This window comes from Dromaius novaehollandiae, chromosome 7 (assembly GCF_036370855.1).
Source record: "Dromaius novaehollandiae isolate bDroNov1 chromosome 7, bDroNov1.hap1, whole genome shotgun sequence".
Classification (NCBI taxonomy): domain Eukaryota; kingdom Metazoa; phylum Chordata; class Aves; order Casuariiformes; family Dromaiidae; genus Dromaius; species Dromaius novaehollandiae.
In genome coordinates this window covers 24,593,562-24,612,020 of record NC_088104.1, presented here as the reverse complement: position 1 = coordinate 24,612,020, position 18,459 = coordinate 24,593,562, and the positions used below count along the sequence as shown (strand labels likewise).

The 18,459-nt window shown below is 40.9% G+C and overlaps 1 protein-coding gene across 4 annotated transcripts in view; it reads right to left on the bottom strand.

Moving 5' to 3' along the window:
• Positions 1-2,056: 2,056 nt before the first annotated feature.
• Positions 2,057-18,459, bottom strand: part of RAPGEF4 (Rap guanine nucleotide exchange factor 4) — a 164,760-nt gene continuing 148,357 nt past the window's right edge. For all 4 annotated transcript variants that reach the window (XM_064514967.1, XM_064514968.1, XM_064514970.1 and 1 more), the window contains 6 exons: positions 16,519-16,609; positions 14,203-14,253; positions 13,490-13,577; positions 13,082-13,146; positions 4,874-4,928; positions 2,057-3,311 (listed from right to left, as the gene is read on the bottom strand). In XM_064514967.1, coding sequence (XP_064371037.1) covers positions 3,184-3,311; positions 4,874-4,928; positions 13,082-13,146; positions 13,490-13,577; positions 14,203-14,253; positions 16,519-16,609 — 478 coding nt within the window. In that variant the 3' untranslated portion in view covers positions 2,057-3,183. The remainder of the gene's footprint in view (positions 3,312-4,873; positions 4,929-13,081; positions 13,147-13,489; positions 13,578-14,202; positions 14,254-16,518; positions 16,610-18,459) is intronic.

Below are 18,459 nucleotides of genomic sequence, written 5' to 3'. Positions count from 1 at the left end.
CTGCTCAGCAGTGTTGGCACAGGGTCTGAGCCCAAGGCAGCGAGCGGGTGAGGGCTGTTTCTCCATTAAAGCACGATCAAGTTGTGCCTCACAGCTGCAAGTGCCGGGTGAAGACAGTACGGGTGTTTAGACGTTTTCAGGTTTCCTGAGTTTCTGTTCATTCCCTGCGCTGTTCCAGTAGCCCCTCAGACCTCGTACAGCAAGAACGATACACCAACAGCCGGCTTCCCCTTGTAAAGCCCCCGAAGGGAGTGAGAGAAAGCCAGCGTACGTCCCGGGGCCCGAAGGTAGTTGTCTTCATTTAACCTGTAGGAATGCAGACTGTGATCAGCACCATAGCAACTGTCTGAGACACTTAAATGAGTTAGATACGCGGGTAACAGTGCTCGTTATTTATATAGCACCTTTTATTGGAAAATTTAAGAATGCTAGATGCCAGTTTCATGGAGACAGGTAAACTGCGTTCATGTCTTCATACGGAGATGCCATAAAACCTCCATTTGTATCACTGGGATATATCTACCTCACAGAGGCTCTGGCAACAAATAACTGAAGCGGTTAGAGATTTTTAAGGAGTAGAAGAATATACCAAGGGGGTAAAAACATACTAAACAGATGATGAATTGGTCTATGTGCAGAGCCAAGCTGAAACTTGGCAGCTTCATAAACCAGCTAACACTGAAATAAATGAAAGCCCAAACAACAGAAACAAATCTGGAACAAATAAAATTATGAACTCACGAATGTTATAAATTGATTGTAAAGATAAAAATGTCATGTGAATTAATTCTGACCATGTAGTTTATTCTACTGGATGCTTTGCTTCTGGGAAGAATCTGTAGCTGAAAAAGTTTTATGAAGTATATTCACAGAGAGGTGCAGATGGAAATAAGAAATCGTTCTCACTTGAAATAATAAGACACAAGTTTGTCTCTATGGTATTGGCTGGTTTTCCTCTGAATCATCTTGAACTTCTAGTCAGACAGCAAAGTTAAAATAGATAATTTCATCCTGCTGCAGAATGTTTCTTAACTGTGTAATTCTTTCCTTTGCAGAATGCAGGTACTGAACAGACACATACCGGTCTAATGTGTCAGCATTTTCCTGGTGGCCCTCAGCTTTTGCAGAATTTATGTTTTGACTAAAAGGATGAAATTATTTTTCAGGTAAAAAATAAAACCTTTAAGTGTATACTGACACCGCACAATCCTGGCCAATTCCAAGAACGGTATACTGTACCTCTGAGGAGAAATGTAGGTGATGTCAATGAGGTTCTCTCTCAAGCTTAATGATGAGGTAATAGTTACCGCTTCCAGTATCTGCTCAACCAGTTTTACGGCATCCAACTACTCAGAGTGGAGCTGGTGCGAATGCAATAGGGATGACTTTGCCATGTAAACATCATCAATCCCTTGGCACCTATCTGGCCACCACGAATGCTTGCACAGCAGTAGTACAGCTATCCCATGGAGTAGCCAAGCTGGCATATGTGATCTTGGAGGGGAAAGAGCACGTGCCAAATCACCTCCCTCGCATGGCTTAAGGATTCCATATATATCCCTGGGGTGACAGAAGCCAAAAGCAATGGACTCCCTCTCAAGTGCCACATTAGCCAAGGTCTCAACATCAGTTAGCCAACTTGAGGTAAAATCCTATCCAAGATAAGGTACCTTGTAGTGTTCACATCAATGAGTGAGCAGATAATGAGCAAATTGATCAGATAACTGAAAACAGGAATACACCCCTTCTGCATTTACATCTTTCCAATTTATATTCTTTCTGTCCTTACATTGGAGGATAAGGAGCCTACTTAGAGACTCTAAACAAACTAGCTAATAAAACCATAATGTTATGTCACTGCAAGCCTGTCACCCCCTGTGACAGGGATGAGTCCGACTGCACTTACATTGGTCAGTGTGTATTGAAATGGATGTAGGCTAACTGCAGTTTCGAGGCCCAGCAGAGGACAAGTGCAGTTTACTGTATCAACCAACTAACAGAATCAGCATTTGTGCAAGAATGAAGCTGAAAGTACAAACAAGGCTGGTGACTAAACTTTTCTGGCAATTACATTTAATATGGTACTGCATGTTATTTACAGAAAACATACATCACACAATTCCTACACATAAAATGCACACAAAAAATAAAGACAAAAGCTTTACTCCCATTACATGCTAAATAAAATAAATAAAACATAATTATTTTGGCACAATAGCTATTACATAAATAAATATTCTAGAACATAATGATTTAACTTTTATTTACAGTCTACTGAAAGTGCAAAACAATTGGCTGAAAATTAAGATATCTGTAAATGCTTAAGACCAGAAAATGTGTGTTAAACAGCCACAATTAATTATAGCTGATGTTTAAGGTTTTGATGTCCAGGAAATTCTTCTCTTGAGATCTGTTTGTGCATATTGTGCTCTTTTTGAACCAGTCTTTTGCTACCTTTACGCTATTGATTTCAACAACCTTCTTCATTCATAAAGGAATTCAGTAAAAACCTGATCCATAGTTTAAAAAAAGAAGTAAAATGTAAACACAATTAATCTATTTATCATTCAAAATATTTTCTGTCCTGTTAGTTTTCTGAGATGGCCACACTGCTTGCAGTAGTAGGCAGTATGATTAAGACTGGAAATTCTTCTTGGTATCTGTTGTATTTTAAAGGGAAATATTTTTAAGCATTCTTTGAATGGAACTATACCTTGGACCTCTCTTGAACCTACTAACATACATCTTCTACTGATGTCAATAGTAGCTGGGCAAGCAAAACAGATGGCCAATTTTGGTCCTGAACTGGTGAGTAAATCCTAAAATAGAGCTTTTAATTAGAGGGAAAAACACTACCTCCTTTAGGATTGCTAAGAGTTTTTGGTGCATGTTTCACTCGCTACTGTGTTTTACCTTTTGCCTTTTTATTTTCACTATGAGAAATAATTTAGTACACTTTAAAAGGAATTAACAGTACACAACATGGCCACCCTCACAGCTACAGTGTACAAATTCTTCATCAGCCAAAGTTCTCTGACGGGCTGGTACCTTGTGCGTTGCCTAAGATCTTAGAACATGTTTTTGCTTATTTTTGTAGTGGCAGTGCAGTAGCAGAGGAAGTGAAGTTCTTAACAAGTGACCTTGACTGGATAAAAGATCATTTCTCATCATTGCTTCAAATGTTTATGCTCGACGCGGTTCTAGTCGGTGAGACATCTGTGATAAAGTTCTCTGGTTGTCAATCACATTTAATTGCCGTACATAGCTCCGAACATCCTGATGGTTCTTATTAGCTAGGGCTGCGTCAGGATCTGGTGAAAGAGAAATGATGTAGGATTGATACACTTAATGGAACAAATGCCTGAACAGAATGCATAACTCTTTACAAGCTGTCACAGGAAACACCATACCCTGGGGCGTTAAAAAGAATATGTTTAGAAATCTCTCTTTTTGAAACCTTTCCTCTGTATTTGATAATCTTTCTGGTTACTTCCCCCATAAATTAACTTTCTCTCCCAGATATCCTTGGCTACATTCACTCAAGCTGATAGCCCTTGGGTGAGGTTTTGTACATCGCCTTACCAGTCAATAGCTGTAAATTATATAGCTAACTATTATGAATTAAAGCTTCCCATCTGCTTTTGAACTAGAAGCATCCACACATGTTCAAAACTATATAATAGATTTAAGCTTCCTTTCATGTAATAATCCTATTCCTAGTTCATCATTAAATATTTGCAATGCTGTAGTTACTTAGTGGCTGCCCAGTTCAAGCCTCAAAATTTACTACCTATTTATATTACTTAACCGCATTTTAACTCCCACAGCAATTATGAAAGTACAGCTTAGCTCAGATCTGAGTATCTTCAACTTCACAGCAAACAGCTTACAATGTAAAAAAATATGTGGTACAGTACCTAACAAAATTCTCTTCTCTGAAAGAAAAATGCTGAAGCATCTTTTACATATAAACGTATACATACACACACATAGAAGTAACACAGGTCTTAGCTGTGGTGCATCTATTCACCGACTTTTTTCATAACACGCATCATGAAAAACCACTTTGATTTCTAAGTCATTTATGCCTGCAGGTCTCACTAGTGCTTAGTACATTAAAATTAAAAAATACATAGCCAGAAAAACCTTGAAACCAAAAAAAAAGAAAAGCTCTGTTAACTTTATATTCTAGAGTTAAGCTTTGACCCAGATGGAAGGACACTATTTTTATAAAAATGTATTTTTTATACTATTTATTCAGTTCTTCAGGTCAGAGAAAGAAGGCAGCTGCTGTGAGGCAAAATGAAGGAAGCACCGAGGAAAAGCAGTGCGAGTGTGGACTGGGTTTGACAGTACGCATTGATGGGATGAGACCCACAGAGCAAACCTGCTTGATCATACCTCTGCCATCTTACATGGTCAAGTAAGTTCTGATAATTATACTGACAATTAGGTTTAAAGTTCACCACCTTACTCAGTTACGTCATTCATAAGCATCATGTTTCCGGCCTGCTTTCCTATGGAAAGAAGGTTTATGCAAGCAGGTAACATGCATGTGTCTGTGTCCTTCTGTCTGCCAGCCCCATCTCAACCACTTCTGAAGCCAGTGGCTAATTTCAACCTATTATAATTCGAAAGATGCGACGAGACCTCACAGATATTTAGCTCCTCCACATTCTTTGAAAAGAGGTAGAGGAGAAAGGGCTTATTAGAGCTTCCTAAAGGCTATTTCACCCTGTGAAACATCAGAGGGTCCAAACAGGGAAGAATCATTGGAAACCAGGCTTTTCAATTGTGTTACACACAGAATTAGTTGTAATTACTGTAGCTCCTGAGGATAATGCCGACTGTGCAGACGCTGTAATACACTTACTGAAAGATTGGCTTCGGCAGAATTTCACCGTCCTGACAGTGTTGGCAATCATACGCTGGAAAGAAAAGATGGGATGCAATCAGAGAACAAGCACTGTATTTCATCATCATTTAAACGAAGCACCTAACTGGCTGAGTGTGAAGACATATGCCAGTAAAAGCAGTCATATGAATGAAAATATAATTTTAATGCTGATACCCTCATATGTAGGGTGTGATCTGCATTTACACAGGCTTAAAATGAGCATGAGTGTAATTTACATGCACTCAGAGAGCCCTTTCCCTTGCTTGGATGCTGTAAAAGGCCTTAACTAAAAATGAAAATCAGCCCCTTTAATGTGCACTTCTTTTATACCATCTTCCTACCTTAAAAAGTAAAAGGAATATCATGTACAACAGCTTGGAGTACGTGGATATTTTAATTTTAAGACCATCAGTTCCTAACAGCAAGGACATTTCTAGAACATACTCAGCAATTAAAGAGCTTTCACATTCCATATTGGCTTGAGTTTAAAATGCAGCTGTGCTGGAAAATGACTATAAAAATGACCACGTGAGGTCCCGCGTCCACCGATCCCCCCTAGAAGTATGCTCGAGTCGCAACTGCGAACTCCACGGCTAGAGCTGGCCCTGTTGACAGGTTTCATCACACAGACCTGCTTGACGGCGTTAGCCTGCAGCAGGGTGTCTAACTCAGCATGAGAAGTGGATTCATTTCTCATGGGTAAACCTACTGGCAATTCACAAAAACACCAGAAGTCACTTCGGTCCTGCTTGGCTGTGCTTGCTCTTCCGTAAAGAAACCAACATCCACTCACTGCAGTAAGCAAATATTAATGAATACACTTTGCTCTGATAAATCAGATGCTGTTTCACAATAACTTGTAAGAACAGAAGTAAGCTAAAAGCTAAGCTTTTAGCATGACTATAACTAAGTCATGAAGCAAAAGGTTTCAGATTTAGTAATGGACTGCAAAATTTTAACTGGTTTGTGCCAGACACAATTAGTTGTTCTGCATAATATCAAATACACTGAAACTTCAGTAAAACTGAATTCTCTTAGCTAAAGAGTTTGATTCAATCATTGTTATAAAGACAAGTTTAGTTACAGTTTCTTTTGCTTAGATTAAGAAAAAGCGGAGGGGAGAAATGCTACCACTGCCTACCAGAGCCTGAAGTTTGTTGCAGCATGTTTAACGTGGTCCGACAATTACCACATAGTTACATGTTCTAACACAACACACTCTCACCCGGCTGCTTCACACCTTCCCGAAATTTTTTACGAGATTAACAAGCTAGTCATAAGTATATAAACAATGGAATAATGTATTTCTTACTAATAAACAGTAAAACCTAATGCTCCTAAAAATTCATACATGATTATGATCTTATGTGAAAATGATTATTTTATAAATAAAACACCTTTGTGAGATCTGTCATTTCAGTGATGGTAAATGCCAATGTAAAAGATTGCTTACACACACTTTGAATAATCTTAGACATTTTAATGCATTGTAAAGCATACAAAAATGGGCCTGACTGGTGTATCACATTTTTTCCCCTTTACATTTGACTGGTATATTACATTTTTGTGGATGATGCATTGTATAATCCAATGCAATGTAGCTAGCCTCAAACTGATGTAAAACCATTTTATTTCTAAAGCACAGTTCCCAAAAGATCTGGGGAATTTGGTTACAGGACTGTTTATATTGTTCCTAAAGTCATACAGATCTACCAGTGGAAAATAAGTAGGTTTCAAGTAAGAGTCATTTATGTACTACATTAATTTTCATACCTCTTCAAGCCATTATTACTTGACAGATTTTCTAAGGAACTTATCTTGCAAGCATTCTCATACGTGCTAAACACTAAGCATGTGAGAAATCCCCACTGACTTCAATGGAACCCCTCAAATGCACAAGGACGAGCACCCACTGTCATACTGGACGGAGATAGGGTACTGCGTATTCCTGGGGTGGTCCTTCAAGTCTGACCCAATCAAAATGAAAATCAAAACAACACAAACATGAAAACATGAATGTTTCGTAACTCTATGCATTCCTATGTACTTGGCTCTCACTGTTATCAGGGCTGCTGCCATTTTGACTCATACCATTTCAAAAAGTACTCCGCTAAAATAACTACCTCCAAGAGGCATCATCAGGTTGAATGCGACTGGCTGACCTGATGAAGTTTCAAGAGTCACTAACTTCAAGGAAAGATTTCCTAAGGACACTTCATTTTTATGAGGATGGTTGGTATTGTTTGATGTGCTTTCTGGATGGGTTGTCAATACACACCCTAATTTTTCATATCTGTAAAATTGTAGGCTTTGAAGCCTCATTTCACAATGATCGTTGGAGCTAGGCTACAGCCAGTGTTTGCTTGGTTTAGTACTGAGCTTCTTAGATGAAAACTTTGATTTATCAAAAACAATTGTTCCACAGAATCATTATACTCTTTATTTTTTTATGTGGAAAATTGTTTGGAAAAAAAAGCATAGCATTCAGATACCGTATTGCTGTACTGTACTGAAAGACAAATGATATGTGTAATGAAGGTTTTAAAAGTTCTCACTGTTTCCAAATTTCTCCCTGTATGGGCTATTCCAGGCAAGGAAACAGAAGTGGCAATGAACTCCTGCAGCTTGTCGTTAGGAGCTGAACTGCCTGGCTTCCTTCATTTGGCTGAAGTCTTCACTATAAGGAGTTACTCTGCCTGTTCCTGAGGAATAGGAATTGCCTGCTCCTGTCCCTGTTCCCGAGGAGTGGCCATGATGCAACACAAAGGAATGAGGAAGTGGGTGTTAATGCAGAGTAAATGAGGAAGCTGTGGCCAGAGGAGAGCATCCCAACCCCACGGGGACATTCTGGAGCGTTATGTGCTCCTCAGAGAGCTCCTTTCACATTGCTGTTTGCAAGTGCTGCTGTGCTTTCTAACACAAACTCCACAGAGCTCCTCTTTGGAAGGCGTGAGCTGGACAGAACAATAGCAAATAAACGGAAAGTGGATTTCCCCCCTGAATCGTGCAGATAAGTTGGAAAGTTGGATTCTCTTCTTTTGATTCAAGAAAACTGGGAACATTGTGTACAGAGAAAATGTTCAAATAGAAGTTTAATTGCCAGCTCCTTACACTTTTTCTTCAAATAGAGGATTACCTCAAGTTAATGCCCGCAAAAATTAACCTCTGTTTACTTACTGTGCTAAGAAAGACCATTACTGAAAAGCCATACAAACCTAAATATGGCTCTTTCTGAAATAGAACCAACTGCATAATGTAACAGCAACGGCTCCTACCAGCAGGCTATATATACACAACAATACCCTTTCAAGTTTTACGGAGTCTGGAATAGTGGCAGTGGGCCAGCACATTATCTTCTAATCCATTCCAAACCCAGGTTCCTAAATGTTATAAATATTCATATATGCCATAGAAAACTACCAAGGGCTTTAGTCACACACTTTTTGCATAATCTTTATGTTCCAAAAAGGAAAGAATGTTTGCCCTTTTTTGCATAAGGATCAGAGTGTGAATTCTCTTTTGTTCATCTCCACAAAACCTGAAAACCAATATGCGCAGATTGTCTAATCCTCATTTCACACCTGAAGGGTGAAGAGGCTCGACAAACAGAAGAATCAGTGACCAGCATCATGGCACTGCCTTGTGCTGCCATGGCAGGTCAGCAGTTTCAGAGCTCCTTCGTGACTTCTGCTCCCTCTGCAGGTGCCATTTCTGAGACATGCTGGATAATGCAACGTGGAGATGGTGCCAGGTAAAGTGATCTTTGTTCTGGCTGCCTGATGATTTGAGAAATAGCACTCATAACGTTCCCAAATAATTGCAACTTCCCTTTCCTTATGAATACGAAACTATGCAGTGGCAGTCAGACAGAGCAGGATTATTAGCTGGGGTGGGAAAAAAAGCAGCAAATGAGTAAGTGGTCAGGAGGAAAATAAAGGAAAACTATGAAATATTGCCTCTCTTTAAGGAAAGCCATGCCCAGTATTTTCTTCACTTTGCTCTCTCTTCGTTCTCTTGCAAGACATAATCCTAGGAAAAGGCTTTTAAAATTGTTTCTAAAAATATAGCTATAAAAGTAATATCACTTGTACATATTGCCATGTACTGCTTGCAGACTGTAGGTTGTCCCATATTTGCTAACCCATACAGAGTTTATAGGAATTAATACTATGGACAGCTTTGGGGACTCTCCTTCACCTGAGAAGAGGATCATTGAAGGGGCTACAAGACAAAACCTTTTACTAAACACCTATTCTACTAATACTAACAGCGATGTAGGTATCCTGTCTCTTTACTGACAAAATCATGAATGACTTGTTGCAGGATAGACAGTTTCTGCAGTTTCCTCCATCCCCCCTTGCTTCACGCAATGCAGTGGCATAGCAAGAGCACAAGCAGGGCACGAGCACAAAGAGGGCACCTATTTCTGACAGACACTAAATACTGTTTACCCACATCTTGTAAAACCAAATGGGTCAGCTTACAAACTTCCCTCTTTACACATAGCTGTGGCAAATGGCCCTGGCACACGTGGTCTCCTCTTCCCGGGCTAGCTTTCCCTCTCCTCGCAGCCCTCCCGCTCCTCGGCCTCCCCCAAACCAGGGACATCGGTGGGGATCGGGAGAGGGAAGGGGAAGAAGCAGGCACCTACAAAGGCAGCAGCAAGTAAAACTCAGCGCTGCTCTGCACAGCGATGCCCCCTGCTCCTGCCTTTACTCCTCTGAAAAGATGGATTTACAGGGAAGCGTAGCAGCAGAAATTTGACTCAGTTTCCTTCCTTTTTTGTTTGCCTTTCTAAAGAAATGAGGCTACTGTGGTTTAACACAGTCTGTCTGTTTTTCCCTTCTTCTCCTAAAAAACTTCATCAAATTTGACCAAAAGAAAAAAAAAGTTTTCAAACATAAGTAAGCTCCTACCAATTTTTTGTGAAAATAGATGCCTGTGAAAAAGACACAGATCCTGTAAGAGTGCCCTCTCCTCCTGTCTTCCTTTATGGAGGAGTCTGCAGGGCGAGCTGCTGCGTTACGGCAGCCGTTTCAGGCAGACGCTCGCGCCGTGAAGGAACCGCAGGCGGCCGGCCCCGAGGGCAGCCCTGGGCACCGCTCCGTGGGGCACGGCTCACGGAGCCCGGGGAGAGCAGGCCTCGCTGCTCCTGGCACGCAGGGCACGCCGGGCTCAGACACCGTCTGACGGCTTCTGCGCGTTTTAAGATGCACCACTTAAAACAAATAATAACAGAAACATCGGAAAACATAAGAGATCCAAAGGAAGCTGTTCCAGCTGAAGGGATGCAACTAGACCAAACTTCTACTTTTGGCTGCCAGCTACAGGAATAAAGTTGTCAGCAGCACATCAGCTGTCGGGATCGGCGCTCTGTGGTGAGAATGCAGACGCGGTGCCAGGGGCTGTTCTCAGTTTCATCACCGCGCTTGCACGAGAGACGGCGGGGCCCACCTCCTCCGGGGGAAGACGGCACCGTCGGGGGAACTATCCAGCTATTTTTATTCATAAACTTCAGCGAGTGTCAAAGTTAGGATGGATCAAAGGAAATCATTTTCCAAAGAATAAGACATTTTAGATCAGTAATAGACTGGCTGACAGCAATATTTAGAGGTATCTACATATGCTCGTAACAGGGCATCATGCCGTAGAACAAATAAAGAGAAAAAACAAATGGCAGGATATTATTTGAGGGAGGAAATCTTGTTTCTACCATCCTCCTGAAAATAGCAGAACAACATCACAGTTACCCTGAATTTATACTCATGCAAAAGAGAGCAAAATTTATCTGAGAGTTATCTGGCTGAGTGGGCTTGTCTTCACCAGCCAATATCTGGCAATTATATGTGGACACGACAGCTGTAAGCTTAACACAAGTAGGCGGTAGTGACTGAGGTTTAACAGTAGGCTTTTTTTGTTGTTGTTTGACCTGATGACATGTGCAAAAAAGCTAAAAACTGCCAGGCCCACATTAGGATTTGAACGAGTGATGTAGGTGGAATCTGAATGCACATTGCTTGGGAGAGCTATGGGTTGAGAAAAGCAGCAAAAACACCATAGAAGCATGCAGGATAACCAGTAAAGAACATTAAGGACACAAAAGCCTGGAGAAAAAGCTTTTAAAAAAGAGAGCTTTGAGGTAGAGCACTAACTAAAGTGAGATTTAGAATACTGACTAAGGAGAATGTTTCCTGCTCCCTTATTCCTCTGGTGTGCAGCAACATGAGGCTGACCATTTGAAAAATAAATAGCATCAAAAATACATTAATTGATCTTCGCTTTCCCCTCCTAAAGAAAAAAAAAAAAAGCTCCAAGCTCAGTTTACTGACCAAAAGGGGTAATACTATATTCATACAGTATAAAATTTTATTTAAAACCATTGGGTGCTACTAGTAAAACCATGCTCTGACAATAACATACTTTTGAAGCTAGGGGAATGTGCAGACAAGGGTGGAAAGGGCAGTTCTGCAGCAGCCTAGATATAGATCAGTTTAAGCTGCCACAGAATTCACTCTTGGCCTCAGGAGCACCAAACTGTGGTATACAGCGGTGCAGAACTATTTTTAAATGATAAGCTGAGGATGAACATCTAATTCTGCCTATGCAAGTGCTTACAGGCAAGCTCCTGCCTCCTGTAATGGCTTTTACACAAACCCAGGCATAATTGGGAACCTGGGGCATACAGCTTTGAGACCTGCAGATGTACTAGTGCTTCTGGCTCAGGATGTTTAAGTAGGCCAGATGTGGTGGAGAACATGGAGCTGATGAGGTGGAACGTGACTTAGACAGCTATGGCAATTCAGCTGCCATCCTTCCCGGTCTGGAGGTGCTCCAGCCAAATCTGAGATCCCTTTGTATTCCCCAAAATATTTACTATCTATACTAAAATACATACATTTATCTATCTAATTAGGACAGGCAATCCAGGGAAAAGTCCTTTGTTTCCCAGGCAGAAAGCTCAAGGCTATAGGGAGGAGATGGCAACACAGTCTGCATATGCAATTACAGACTGTCATTACTGCAGAGTGAGGTCAGGCCCTTACTCAGTCATTGGCACTACCATTTGCACACAAAAAAATTCTCAGCTTAGTAGAGAGATATTTTCACCCATAGGACAGAGGCTGTCTTGGAGCCACAGACCAAACTAAGCTAAAATCTAAGGGAAGAACTCACTCAGAGTGATCATCAATCACTTTTCTGTGAGGCCGTGTTACTAAAAAGCTGACAGTCCTCCTCTCTTCCCATCCACATTGCCAGCGCTCAAAGGCAAGACCCACTCCTCCATAGTGCAGTGGCAAGAACCATGGAGTGGTTCTGACTGCTCTAGTAATAGGAACAAGCTGGTATGGGCCCCAGAGTAGATATACTCCTGCATGGCTGAATGCAGCTTTTCTGCAGAGACAAGTCCAGTTCGGTTTTGCAGTGCAATTGCTTATAGCTGGGCTTGGCTATCCCTAGTTCTCAGAGCTGGGTGCCATTAACCACATTAATTAAGGATGTGGTCTTAGCAAACAAGAAACCAGTTTCTTCCTACTAAGAAACTTGAGTTTTAGTTGAAATTTCTGCCAGGGAAAGTTGCCTGCCTGCAGTTTTTGACAATTGTGTTTGAAATGATCAGAGCTTAGGTGCAGGATTTAAAATAAAACAAATTAGAGTATAACCTAACTTGCTATCACTGATCTCCCTTTCCGATAGGAAAGCAAGCAAGTCACAGAAATCTCCTTTCACTTGTCAAAGAAAAGAAGAAAATAAAATGTTGTGCATGTTCTGTATTAAAGCTCCTTTCGCTCTCTGAGGAGCAATGCAGGACTATCCCAGCCTGAGGCAGTTCAGTCCTGTTTGACAGAACAGCAGTTAAAATCACAGCTTGGTCCCAAACGGGCTGTTAAAAGTTGTCTCTAAAAGCTCTGCTTCCTGTCACTGTGGCTGCCTCTCCTAGGAAATGTTTTGGCTGTGCATAGCTCTGTGGGCAGCTTCTTCTCCACCACTATGTTTGGGTTTCCAAAAACCCAAAGATCCAGGGCTCTGTGCACACAGCAGAGGATTTCTGCCAGGTCTTGGTCCTGCCTTCAATCTCCTTAGCCTTGGAAGTCACTGTTGGGAACTTCACTGCTGAAGAGATGAGGATGGAGTCCTTTTTAATTTTTCATCCCACAACCCTCATTTCAGATATGCCATACATACCATTTTTTCGAAGTTTACTAGATTGTCAGTGAGTGTCTTGTTTCCCTCATGAGTAAACGTCATGTCTGTAGAGAAATAAAAGTCATGTAAAAACCCATAAGTAGCTAAATTATGACCATATGAAATAGCAGAATATTTTATCTATCCCTTACAACAATCAAAACAGCTATAAAACACTTAGTTTTTAATTTGCAGCATTTCTGAGACTAGTAAAACTGAAGTCAGTAAAGCCTGAAGTCTGAAGTATTAAAGCATTTTTTCTTGTCTCTGTGTTATGCTTTTTACAATGGAAAAGATCATACCTCACACTGAGATTGATTTTTGCTTTTTTGATGCTTTTTACTTGTACTCCTCAAATGTTTGACAAATAGCTTTCAAGTTTATAATTCTGGTAGCATCCAAGCTTACCTTTTATAAGTAGTGGCATGAAAGGAATTATTGGAGGATCCAATTTAGCTACAGTTAGTCGGTAGGCCCTATGGTTTCTTGATGGATCCTTAAGAAAAAAGAGAGATTGGCTAATTACTAATACATATTATTATATGTATTAAGACACTGTATGCATTCATTTAGATGTTTATTAAAATATTTATTTTTTCCTGTGGCTTTAAAAAGTGCATCTGCAAACTAAGAACACCTTTTCTCATTTTCCCATGCAGCTTACATGATGAGAATGCAGCCACTAAACACGAACATTTTTCATGCCAATAGCAAGGCAAGCTATGATTACAAAACAAATTGTTCATAAAATGAACCACACTCCCTCCTTTGCACCTGCAGATCCACTTTTGCATATACTATAACACTAAAATGCACAGCCTGGAAAAAACGAAGTTGGAAAATATAATTTCCCATATGTACTATGGGAAAGCATGTGATAAAGCTTTTCTGAGTTTCCCAGATTAACTTTGAGTGGTACATAAGTTCTCTCAGAGTAGGTTCCTAAGAGTATAATTTATTAGTCATACATACTTGTTTTAGCAGCTCTAAAATGGGATCATAAACTTCTTAAAGTCAAACAAGGACATATAAAATGTTCTGAATCAAGGAATTCAAATCAGATACTCAGAAACTGAATTAGTTCAGATTGCGCACAGAATAAGGGATCTATTGCTATTCACCATTAAGCTTTCAAACTCTGCATAGATCTTCTTGAACTTGCTTGGAAGTTTCTGTTAATAAAAACAAAAATAGCAAACCTTAATTAGATCCAATTTGTGTGGTAATTTTACTGTAAATGCTAATTTCTTCTACAATGCCCTAAGTCAGGAAAGTGCTCTTTTTTGCCAGATATTTCTAACAATACGCTAATCTAAAATACAACGTGTCTCCTAGCAACCAGATTATAAATAGAGATGGGACCAGCCATGAAACCTGGATCCTGATTTAAACCCCAAATTGAATTTACTCCTTTGGGATGTTTAGATTCAGACTTTTGTTTGGAGCACTGCTGGCTTACCCGGCAATCCCTGAATTCAGGATGTAAGTGAAAGTTCAAGTCAGTGATTTCAGGGCATTTCTGATTATAACCTATCTGAAAATACAATTTACACACAGCTTGCGTAGGGGTAGCTCAGCATAATTATTCATGCCTATGATGACTTGCCTTTGCAACAGTCAAATCTATGCCTGGACATTTCCAGGAGACTTTTTGTTCACGCAAATGTATCATCAGCTATTGCTCAAAATTCTTGACATGCCCCACAGCCAAGGGCCTCTACTGCTTTCTGGGGTATAAATTAATCAATAGTTTTTCAGTCCATAATATCTACAAGAATAAATCATTGTCCTCGGATCATGCAGTGAATAGAATGAGATGGGCATGACTAAATACTTTCTCTCCTACTCATGTTATGTTAGACACCTTAAACAACTTTACTGTAAAGTCTATAAGCTATGTTATAAATTAGTTTCAGAGATCTGAGTAATTTTTATGCAAACTCAGAATATGCCAGCTTTCTACTTCTAATAGGAAATTTCTGCATATTTGCTGATTAAATCAGACTACTACTGGCAGTGGGTAACATTAAAAATTAATAAAGAGACTTTACAGTGCAGAAATGATTTTTTGCAGTACTTTCTACATTTGGAGTGCGTACCCTAGCAAGATATTTACACTGTGCCACAGCAAGGGCCTAATTTTTAATGATGTGTGTGAACAACTGTGTGCCTAGTTTGCATATGCATGCAGATTAGGTATTTGTGAAATAAGTGGTATAATTGGACATTTGCACCTGCAAATATCTAGTTTGTGCATGCGACTAATGTAAATGCATGATAATATTAGCAAAAATGACATCTTCATATGCTTATTTTTAAGTATATTCCATATATATCTGGCAAAAAAATCAAGGTGCAGAGATCCTCTTGATAAACTGACTGCCCTACTGAAGCGGAGCATGATAACATTTCTCTGAACTCAAGTTCATACCCCTTACTAAGAAATAATCTGTTCCCCTTCCAGCTCAGACCCTGTCAATGTCAGATTGCTGTATGTAGTTTATACATTAAATTCTCTCTCCTCTCTTCATACTTAGCTCTCCCAACTATTCCTCTCAGTAGCCACAAATGAAGGGTCATTATTTTGAGAAACTGACCTCCAAATCTTTGCCTTCAGTGCCAGTTATATAAATTACTTGGAACATGTGCCTTTTTAAGATTAGACTGGTGTCTTTCCAGATGTGTTAGCCTGAATACCCATTTCAGAGCACTTTCTGGAAAAGGATTCAAATTTTGATCTCAGTTGCATCAGTGATCTCAGTCATGCTGACTTTGAGTTTCTAATGACAAAAGTACATGCACATTCAAATCTGCACTGTTTTTGACAACCAGTATGTTCGTAGTGATTATCTGTGTTTGCTACCTCATCCTGCTGGACATTGTACCCTTTCGGTATACTCACAAACAAAACAGCAAAGCCACAGAAAAGAGCAGAAGCTCTGAGAACGGAGACCAAACTGACAGCAATCAGGGGGATGCACGTCAGACAGAAAAGCAGAACTGGTTTGGACAAACCCATATATTATTAGGGTAACAGAGTCCACATGGAGATCAAAAAATAATATGTACAAATACAGGATGGATTTTTGAGAAGTTTGTATTGATTGATCTCAACAACTGAACAGAAAAGTCGAACAGAGCACGGGCTGACGTAAGAGCGAACTGGCTAACCCACTTATCTGGCAGGGCACCAGTGCGAGCTGCTGTTGTCACACTCACTATCTGCTTGTTAATCTTCAGCACACGTATGGGTATATGGCCTTACTAATAAAAATTGTCATCATTAGCTCAAAGCATAAGGGTTGTAACTGCTCTTCTCAGGAGATGAATTACTAGATCTAATGCTGTCAATAATAAAGGCCCAAGCCACGCTTCTGCTTAGTAAAAGCAGAAATTCCAGTCAAACGTCTTACAACTGGATTTTAGCTACAACTTACCTCCCATGTTAATGAGAGACGGCTCACAGCAACATTGCTCAGTCCCATAATAATAGCGAAAAAGGAATTCAGATTTTTGTATTCTTTACAGCTGAAATACAAAGGTCCAGGATTTCAGTTGAATGTATCAGTCAAAGCAGATGTACATGCGACAACCTAAAGAGAGCTGAGCCCAGCCGCCTGGTTCAGACTCGGCTGGACACTCGCAGGCCTCGCCAGCAGGCCTGGGACCCGCCACTCGGCCACCACGGGGGTAGTTCACCGGCCCCTGGAAGCTCCTTTCCGCTCCCTCCAGAAATGACCTCCTGCTTCCACTCTACTGGCTACCAGCTTCTGCGAGGACATTTAAGGGTCTCTGAAGTTCCTCCCCACCCCGAAGCACGCTCCTGAAATCAGGCTCAGTTAAGTCCCAGGGAATCCCAGAAACAGCGGGAGGAACCGGGTTTACAGCCCCGTTCGCTGCAGAACTGGCTGGCAGCTTCTGAGCAGCCACTGAACGCTGGAAGCTGTCCCTAGAAGATCGTCGCTGCAGTTTACGGGGGCACCGAGTCTTTTTAAAGGGAGAAGACCGGCTGTCTAGAGAGGCCTGTGGGTCAGTGACCTCTCTCTCTGTATATGATTTCTAACCAGTACTTGTAGTTTCTGGAACTCTTGAGGATGTTTCAAGCAAAGAACTGCCATTTGCTACCAGCATCATTAAAGAGACCCTGAGCACTGGGAGCTCTAGGTCAGCCTTTATCCCTAATGCAAAAGGGAACTTCTGTTACCAATCAGGAAAGACTGGAAAATGTAACTGAGTATTATGGAAGAGCCAATACGCTGTATGCAGCGTAGACACTGTTGAGGTCTGACAGGAACAGCCCACACGACTGCTCAGCTGTGACTGCATCATGTGGCTCATTGACTCCATGGGAAGGGAAGAGAGAATAAAGCCTTTATCCCATAAATCTGTGCTTCGCCAGGTCCCTGCAAATAGTTTGCTATTTTTCACATCTAATTTGCCAAAATCTGTTTTCAGAACCTTCAAACTCTGCTTTGGTTGCTGTCTCCAAAAAACTTTCACAAGTGTCAAACTATGATTCTCAGGTAGATTTTTTTATTCAACACTGAAGCTCCTAGCTCCCCTGAGGTATCCTCAGCTCCAGATAAAATCAGTAATCATCCCATATGTTACTGCCTGACTCCGTAATTGCCACATCTCCCTATCGTTATTCTGCTCTTTCTGTTCTTCCTTTTTACCAGACTTTACGTACTGAGTGGGTGAGTCCTTTGGATCAGGGCCTCGCTGGTGCCTGCAGCGTGTGAACACTCTGCTTGGGGAAAAATGATCTCCCTCACCTGAGGGTCTGTCTGCTGGAGGCTGCTGCCCCCTCAGATCCTCCGGTGGAGCTGCTCATACAAATTCTCCCTCATCAGATCAGGGACCGTGAGCAACGCTAGGGGAAATAAGCTAAAATGCTGAAAGGCTACCCCAACTTACTCTGACGAGAGCAGGTCAGGGAGTGCCTCGTTAGTGGATCTGAGGGGAGATAAGCATGAAAAGCGACCAGGACAGGCTGTCAGTCATAACCTCTTCCCCAGGCACAACTAGATCCAGAAAGGGATATCTGTCTGCGGTCTGTGACACGCAGCATAAATTGTGGCGCCGTAAAAATAATTAGTACCACACAGCAGCAGTGCTCAAATATAGTTGGCAGCTACAAAGGTACCTGCAATATGTAATTTGAAACTATCTTTCATTTTAAAAAGGAAACGTTTTGCCAAGTACTCTTTTAAGTCAATGCAATTTGACTAAGTCCCTGTTAAAATCAGGCTAGATGCATGGCATTCTTGCCAGGTTCAACACTACGCAGCTTACTGTCCCCAGGTGAATAAATAGTGGGACACTGTAATGAAAAACCGTGCTGCATGGCTCCACTAGCCATGCTGCATATATTCTGC